This window comes from Primulina huaijiensis, unplaced genomic scaffold, assembly GCF_012295235.1.
Source record: "Primulina huaijiensis isolate GDHJ02 unplaced genomic scaffold, ASM1229523v2 scaffold36477, whole genome shotgun sequence".
NCBI classification, from domain to species: Eukaryota; Viridiplantae; Streptophyta; class Magnoliopsida; order Lamiales; family Gesneriaceae; genus Primulina; species Primulina huaijiensis.
In genome coordinates, this window is record NW_027358516.1 from 36,385 (window position 1) to 45,342 (window position 8,958).

Here is an 8,958-nt window from a genome sequence, read left to right on the forward strand (position 1 = left end):
AAAACAATTGTAGTTATTTTCTTCTTGGGTGTAGAATCCTGACGTTCTTAGGACAGCAAAAGACATGAGCCCTATAGAATAGGCCTGGGTTTGCAAGGTCCAACTTATCGTTACCAGTTTAGAAGGTTTTCTGTTTCGAGTTTTGCTATTGGATGTGTGTACATTTAAAGCAACACATAAAAAAAAACACTGAGATTTGTTTCTGTACGTTATCGACCCATACATTTCTTTTGTGTGTGTGTGTGTGTGTAGATTTCATATATTATATCTGGATACAAATTTCCAAGAGAGGTAAGTCTTAATATTTCAATTGTTGCTTACTATTATTAATTAATTATTTATTGTAATTCCGTCAGGAATTCCAACCGTCCTTAAAAAGGCAATGTGAAATCCCAATGCCAACTAAGATATCATAATCCCAAAATAATTCCACCAAAATGCCTATAAAATCCATGGACTCACTCATCTCCGTATTATGCAGACATTTCAAAATATAAATAGGCAATCGTAAATAGAGAATCATATTCAATCATTTTTACATAATTGATCAATAAAATGCATTTTAACATAGATTAAATTATTTGATACAAACCGCTCCTTTTCCCAAGCCGCCGCCGGTCTGTACGCAACCACACAATCTTTTCTCCTCGTACGAATAAAAGATTCAACTCCGGGGACCATTGGAGATCATGCTCTTACTTTTTCAGGTTAAAAGATCAATATGAACCAAGGTTAAAAACATCTTCCACGGAGATGCTGTATATGCCCCCACTCAACGCACACATACCTTGGACCCTTACACGGGCCGGCCTAGCATGCATGGGTCGACCTCAAGGCAAGGCAAGGCACGGTAGATCTTGTTTTGAAAATATTTTGTCAATTAAATCCACCCCTCCGTTGTTATTGGAGCAAAAGGATATCTTATTTATAAGTCGGATCCATGGCATCTCCCAAATTAACTCAATAGGAACGTCCTCCAGCTCGCTCCTCTCCTCTCCTCTCTAATTTTTTTTTTGGACATACGATTTTCATAAATATTATAAGGCAAAATGTTTTTTATTCGATAAATTTTTAATCAAACGGTACCAAACATAAGCATGAAATTTAAATAATATCTCTTATGAGTAGAAATTATATGTTCTTTTTCAAAAAAAAATCGTTTGGGTGTTTATTCGATTGAAGTTAGTAAGAGATTATTATTGTTATTTTAAAAAAGGGAAGAAAAAAAAAAGCGCAAGCATGCGGAAATTACTTTGGTGTGGCGAAGGCAATAATAGAGTCTAGAAAGTAAGGATGTAAACTTCAATGCCAAGATATTATAACCTCTTAGGCGTGCTAGGTTGAGGCCCAACCCCAATATTCTACTATTTGGTACATTATGCAACTATAAAAATAACTGACGACACGTTTATTCTTAATAATTTAAAATTTCTTATACCTACCTATATATAGCACACAAAATTTTTTCTCTAGAATAAAAAATTAAACGATCTTTTGTACCAATAATGGGTAAATTACTCGTACATGGTGTAATAGCTGTTAGCACATCGGACAAGATAAAGATGATCATCGATCTCCCTCCACCTTTTCCCATATGATTAATTTTACTCTTTAAATGATGTCATACGTAGATAAATACTGTGTTAAATGCGGAATTAAGCAAACAAACGCTGCGTGTATATAAATCTGAGGCGTCCGTATGCAAAAGAGTTGGTACTAATTAACAAAAGACTTGGAGAATGGGAAAAAAGGACAGATCTGGGTCATATCTTCTGCTTGTCATGTCGTGTTTGCCCAACAGGGTAGTCAAATTTATGATAATTTATACTATTTAGTTATAAGTTCAAAACATAATCGTCTTACTATACTGGCTCGATGCATGCGCAGAAAGGACTAAATGATCAAATTTTTAGGCTTTGTTTTTGTTGCTGCATAACTATTTGGAATTTGAATCATGCTAATTAATTCATTTGAAACGTACTGCTCTCTCCGACTCAATCATATAGGCTTATGTATGTTTTCATACAGATTAAGAAAGTGTTAGAATAATTTCTTATTTTGCCCTCGTTTAACGAAGATTTTAATAAAATAAAAAATTACACAAAATCTTAATTTTGTTTTTTACAATATTTTCACTAAATGAGGACGTCTAACCAAGAAAATGGTGGGCTTTCCAACACTAACGAATAGATATATATATAATAACTGAACTATATAATTGAGACGGATGGAAAAATAAATGTAGCTTATATGAGTGAGACGGAAGGAGTATAAAATTTGGCGACAAATGTTTTCTTAACTCAAAATTATACTGAATTTATCAGATTCATTAAGAATTTATGCCATTTAAATGAACAAAAGCGAAGCTGGAATTGAATTTTCCAGGAATTGCATGCTCAATGTAATGTCATCGAAGCTTTAAGTGGAAGCCCCAAAATGCATGTAGGCATAGCTTGAATCAATTTATTAGATGATCAATCAATGCCAACATAATAATATTAAAAATAAATCGATAGCATTTCAAAAAGTTCATGATTACTAAAGAAATAACTCATTCGACTTCCTAAAATCTTCACACGCAAGGAAAAACCCCCAAATAATGTTTGCATACTTTATATTCAAATTAAACTAATACTTTTATGAACTCTCATATTATATTGTTATGTCATGGAACATGTATATCTCTACAATAGTATGATATGTTTATTTTGAGCATAAACTCCATTAATTTGTTTTTGGACTTTAGCCAAAAAACCTTATATCAACCAAGATATCATTTCATCTTATTAACTTATGATATTTCTTCTGATTTTCAGAACTTTGGTTGTATTCATCTTTAATATATATTAAGAGTAGGTCTTTTGTGAAACAGTCTCACGAATCTTTCACTACAAGAAAAATCGGATTCAACAACACATCAAAGACAACGGTTTTTATTAAAATCGTTATCTTTTTACTTTTAACAACGGTTTTAACAAAAACCGTTGTCGTAGCCTAAAAAAATCCTCTTAAATACACCCGTTTCTTTAAAACCGTTGTCTTTGATACATCTACAACAACGATTTTTAAAAACCGTTGCCTATGAGCGTTTTTTTTTGCTACGATAACGGTTTTTAAAAATCGTTGTCTATGAGCGTTTTTTTTGGGCTACGACAACGGTTTTTAAACTGTTGTCTATTAGCGTTTTTCTTCAAGCTACGACAACGGTTTGTAAAAAACCGTTGTCTTTCAACTGGTTTTTCTATAAATTTGTTGTCAATATTACATTTTGCGACTGTTTAAATAAAATCCGTCGCTAAAATTAGCGACGGTTATACTATACCGTCACTAATTTAAATATTGCGACGGTTAAATTAAAACCGTCGCAAAATTTAGCGACGTTTTAAGTAAAACCGTCGCAGATGTAAATATAGCGACGGTTTTGTAAAAAGTGTTGCTAAATTTAGCGACGGTTTTTGTATAACCGTCGCTAATTTTAGCGACAGTTTTGGTAATACCGTCGCCGATCTATAATTAGCGACAGTTTAAACTTAACCGTCGCTATATTTAGCGACGGTTTTTAGTAACCGTTGCTACGTTTTGCGATGGTTCTTGTAAAAACGTCGCTAATTTTAAATCAACGACAGTTAGAAAAATAACCGTCGCAAATCTCAAAACTGTCGCAAACTGTCTATAAATATCCCCACCCCGGTCCATTTTCTACCATACCACTTCACAACACTTAAAATTTTTCTCCCTTACACAATTTTAGTTTCGATTTTCTCTTTAAAGTTTAATAAATTTTTAAAATCAAGAATATAGTATTTTCGACGATAAATCAAGAATATAATTAGCATATTAGAATGTGAGTTTTTTGGTATATATATTAAAATATTAAAAGTGAAAATTTTTTTTATTTTACTGAAAAAATTAGCGACGGAAAGCATACGAAACCGCCGCTAAAATTAGCGACGAAGTTTATAAAATACCGTCGCTAAATTTAATGACGGTATTTTAAACCGTCGCTGTTTAGCAACCGTTTAAATTACGACCGTCGCTAATTGTAGCGACGGTTAACGATGATGTTCGTCGCGAATTAAAAAACCGTCGCAAATTGTAACTACCACATCACTCCAAAACCGTTGTATTTTAGCGAATGCTTTAACCACATGACCTTTAACAACGGTTTTATATACTTACGACAACGGTTTTTCACCGTCGTCTTTAGACGTCTACGACAACGGTGAAATTTTTCACCGTTGTCTTTGAGCACACCCTTTAACCACAGGGTTTTTAACAACGGTTTTATTTGACCTACGACAACGGTTTTTAACCGTTGTCTTTTGCCCTTTTTTTAGTTGTGTTTATCTGTGAGACGGGCCAATCCTACCGATATTCACAATAAAAAGTAATATTCTTAGCATAAACATAATACTTTTTCATGGATGACTCAAATAAGAGATCCGTCTTACAAAATACGATCTGTGAGACCGTCTCACACAAGTTTTTGACATATATTAATGTAAAATTTACGAGTTACACGGAACCAAGCAAACTAAACATACACGTATGGAGAGAGGAATCAAGCGACAAAGAACACAATTTTATTTTCCATATGTATTGTTAATGAGATACAAAAGTTTATACAATTAAGGCATTTGTAAACTAGCCCCTGGGTGAAGGTGACTGAAATAACAAAAATTAGCGAAGATAATTTACGCGTACAATTCCCTCTTATAATTACATATGTTCCCACAACTTTCAAGAATCTAAGTAAACAAAATTATACATTAAAAAATTTTACACACTCGCACGCATCACTACTAGTACTTGAAATTGTTTTTTTTACCCCAAGTTGAAACACGTATATCTTCTCGCTCGAACACAAGAAAATTCACGGCTGTAGGACCCTGGGACGATTCCTTTCCAGCAACCCTTCCATGATAACCCTTTTCTTGTTCTCCTCTGAGTCGATGACGTAGTTTAGCGACAAGTCGACGCTACTGGCTGCGCTTTCCAGCCGGCGGCGGCAGGGAGCAAGGAAAAGGCATGCTGAAGTGCATGTCACAATGGCAAAAACCTTACCCCAAAAAACCAAAGCGACCAAACAGATAAAAAACATGCACATTCCAACTGTACACCCACACTTTTCACCGTCCCTCTTTACGGCTTGTGGATTCAAGTTTTTTTTGAAATCCAGGGAAGATGCAGATCGCTTGATTCTTTCCGATCCAGAGCGCGAGTTTGATGAAATTGAAGAGGACCGGGATGACGATCTTGACGAATCTGTGACACTGGGAGAGAATATTGAAGAAGCGTTTGAATTTGTTCGTAACAGTAGTTCCTCTGGATTCTTTTTGGTATTTACAAATTTTGCGTTTGCTGACGATGATGAATAGCCACTGTTTGATCGAAATGATTCTTGCCCGGATTTCTTGTTCCGATATTTCTTGGCCTGTCGGTTAATTTCAATGAATAAGGTTAATAAAGAAGCATAACCCTTAATTTTCCAATTAATGATGGATCACATCAATTGAAGTGAGAATATTAACAGACATGCAAGAGAGGATCAAGTAACTATAAACAAGAAACCAATCAAGATTCAAACCGAATAGAGTTGAGCAAAACCCAAGAATTGAATCAACGAATAATCAATCGAAATCCAAAATTAGACAGTGTTTTTTTTTAAAAAAAACTAAAACTACCCTTATCCCTTACCGATGACGTCTTGAAGAAAACGGCTTTCATCGCTGAGGCGAAACCCCCACCAGCCCTCTTCCTCCTTCCGACGGAACTCTCCGAGTCACAGCCGGGGTCTTCATCAGCGAAAACTGGGCTAAAACACGTAAAAAACTTGCTCCTCCCCCGATTCTTTACGTGATCCATTCCATGCAATTAAAATCTTGCAAATAAAGGGGAGAAGAAATGGAGAGAGGCAATTTTTAAAAAAATGGAAATAGAAAATGGAGAGATTTTGGTTTGTAAAAAATAGTGGCGAATATTTAGGGGACGGGTGTCTGAGAAAACCAAGGGACGTGTTTTGTAGTGTGTGGATTTGGACGAAAGGAGCAGAGGAAAGCCGGCTTTGCCGCTCTACATAGGGGATGGATCGAGGAGATTGGATTTAAATTTAATTCATATCTGAAGGAGACAAATTTCGGAGACAAATATGGAATTTTATTACACAGAGAAATGGGATGCTGGCTTTTATCCCACATATTTTTACAACAGTCCTGTTTTCATTTGGAAAACATTGACTTGTTTTCTTATCCGTACATGTGTTTGCTGTCTCCCAGAAATAATAAAATATAAACTTCCAACTGGTCCAAGATGAAGCCCAATATTTTAGAGCATTTAGATTGGATCTAAGCCTAACCAAGACGGGTCAAAGTTTGATCCGATCCGCCCACCACATCACGTTTGATTATGGGAAAATGGATGGAACTAACTGCTCAAGTAAGGGCTCATTCATTGGAAGGTAAAATGATATCTAAAATAAGAATTTTTTTTTTAAAAAAAAATAAAATTCCAACACGTCACTAAACATGTACCCATTCAGTATTGGGTTTTCCTTTGTTAGTGGGACTTCAACTTCTTCTTGGGTAGTAAAAGTGGGCTGCGCGTAGGGGAGTCCCTTTGTGGCCCATCATTTTTCCCCAAAATGGCCCGTCGGTTTAAAAACAAATAAATTTAACAATTTTTGTGTGAAAACCATATTATACAATTTAAATTCTAAATATCTGTTTCGAGAATATTTTTCACACACCAAATAAAATCAAAATCAATCTTAATAGTTTTAACTTAATTAAATAATAATGGTTGAAAATGTTAAGATTGAGATTTAAACCTATCCTAACATAAAAAAACTAGTTCAAAGTGAAGATTGTCCAATTTAATTTATATAATTTCGAAGTTATTAATCTAGTCGATGTGAGACATTTAACACAATCTCTCATACCTATGAATGAACAAGTGGATCGTAAAGTTTATAAAACATTATTAGGTGTTTCATAACGATAGTGGTCTTGACTCTGATATCATGTTAAGATTAAAACTTAAACTTAATTCAACTTCAAAAGTTAATTCAAATGAGAAGATTATCTAATTTTATATATACAATTCTCAACAATTTTATCCAACCGATGTGCGCGTGAAATTTAACAAGAAACAATAATCGTCTAATGATCGAAATGTGTTGGGTCGTGGTTTAAAAATTTTGAAATTATGTATATTTGTTGATAAAACTAAGAGTGATACAGCGCCTCCAGTAAGGTAAGTAGACACACAGACAGAGGACAACACAAACACGCCAACAGGACTAGAGACTGCTCTCGCTTTTGCTTCTTTCTCCTTCTCCAACCGTTAGGGCAAAGAATATACTCACTATATATATATATATGACCAACACACACTCTCTACTCTAGTCAACACCATTTCGCCGGCTTACCGCATACTCTCAGATATCCAGTCGCTGCAATTTGTTCTATGGATTTGCTTCGATCGTATCTCTCTCGGGTTCGGATCCCTGAGCCCACTAACCGTATCTACAAGGAGGAGTGCTGCATTTCTTACGATACTCCGGTATTTATTTTCTCCTTTTTCTTTTCATGATTTGCTTTTGCTTTTAACTTCTCCTATGCTTCTTATGCAACTAGAGGTTTTGTGCTTCTGAGTGCGGATTTGTGTTGTTTTTGCCGATTCTTCTTTTTGCTTGGCGTTCGGATACTCTGTTTGTGAATTAGGGTTCATAAGATGTTACTAGTTGATTGTGTCGGTTCGAATTCTGGATCGTAATATAATTTTCGCTCCGCTAATCCGCTTCAGCTTATTATTATTATTTGTATGCATTGTGTGATGGAGGAGTTACCGAGCAGTCTGTTTCTATCAGTGTAAGCTGAAGTGCGTCACTGCTTGCCCTTCCTCCATCGAGTATTGTAATTTAGAAGGTGGATGACCTGTGCCGCTATTTTTATGTATGTTCACTTTTTTCCAGAAATCAGATGGTGGATTGTTCGTGGATATGAATTCGTTTCTTGCTTTTGGCAAGGATTATGTCGGCTGGAACTACGAGAAGAGTGGAAACCCTGTTTATCTGCACATCAAGGAGACTCAGAAGCCTGTATCTGAAGACAGGCCTTTAAAGAAACCAACACTTCTAGCCATAGGTACTCAACAGATTTTACGATATTCTTTGGTTTCTGGAGTACACGTAGAGATGAGGTTCTTAGAAAGACTTAATGATTGGTTCAATTTTATTTCTAATCACATGTGCTTCAAGGGGGGAAAGCAAAATAATTTTCATGTAGAATTTAAATTCTGAATTACTTCTCAGCGGGTGCAGTTCAAATGATTGAAGATAATACCCTGTTGGCTTTTGGCATGTTTTCTTATTGTTTTGGATGTGCTATGATATCTCTATGTATGTACTTGACTCATCAAGTGCTTTACTCTAGCAGATTCTAGAGTTTTCTTTGTTGTTGTTTGTTAATTGTATGCTTTATAGCTGTACCATTTTGAAAAACAGTTCCTTGAGTTACATTTTTCTATTTGCAGGTATTGAAGGAGGATTTGACAACAATGACCCAGAATTCGAAACAAGCTATGAAATAGTTATTTTGCCAGATTATTTGACCCTTCCTTTCCCATCAGTAGAGTTGCCTGAAAAGGTATTTCTTCCCCTTCGTGTATTACTCACATGTTATTTTGTATTGTGAAAATCTTCAGATAATCATCTAGATAAACAATTTAATGAACGATGTGAAATACACAGGCATAGTTTTTAGGTTTTTTGTATCTGTCTTGTAGGTTAGATTAGCAGTTGATTCTGTAATCATGAATACGGGCGCAGAAAAGAAAGATCAGGTTGCTGCCTGGACTGCTGATACAAAAATCATCAGTAAACATGCTATGGATTTGAAACAGCTTGACAATGGTGTTGTTGTTCCTCCATCTGGTTGGAAGTGTGAGAAGTGTGATAAG

At 35.2% G+C, this 8,958-nt stretch overlaps 2 protein-coding genes across 2 annotated transcripts; one reads left to right on the top strand and one right to left on the bottom strand.

The window, feature by feature from the left end:
* Positions 1 to 4,592: 4,592 nt before the first annotated feature.
* Positions 4,593 to 6,168, bottom strand: LOC140968403 (uncharacterized). Its single transcript, XM_073429337.1, has 2 exons — positions 5,698 to 6,168; positions 4,593 to 5,434 (listed from the first exon to the last, which is right to left on the bottom strand). Exons 1-2 carry the CDS (start codon positions 5,863 to 5,865, stop codon positions 4,874 to 4,876), a joined length of 729 nt encoding a protein of 242 aa, XP_073285438.1. The 5' UTR covers positions 5,866 to 6,168; the 3' UTR covers positions 4,593 to 4,873.
* A 1,081-nt stretch (positions 6,169 to 7,249) lies between these two features.
* LOC140968402 (ubiquitin carboxyl-terminal hydrolase 14-like) lies at positions 7,250 to 8,952 on the top strand (the record flags this gene model as incomplete). The annotated part of the gene is made up of 4 exons (XM_073429336.1): positions 7,250 to 7,560; positions 7,973 to 8,144; positions 8,533 to 8,645; positions 8,785 to 8,952. Coding segments are annotated over exons 1-4 (549 nt in total), but the record flags the coding sequence as incomplete, so codon positions are not given.
* Positions 8,953 to 8,958: the final 6 nt, after the last annotated feature.

What these genes read in the sequence shown, in the direction of transcription:
- LOC140968403 (XM_073429337.1), bottom strand. Translation starts at nt 5,865, where the DNA reads ATGGATCACGTAAAGAATCGGGGGAGGAGCAAGTTTTTTACGTGTTTT. An exon ending in TTTTCTTCAAGACGTCATCG is followed by an intron (nt 5,435 to 5,697) that starts GTAAGGGATAAG and finishes ATTAACCGACAG; the next exon opens with GCCAAGAAATATCGGAACAA.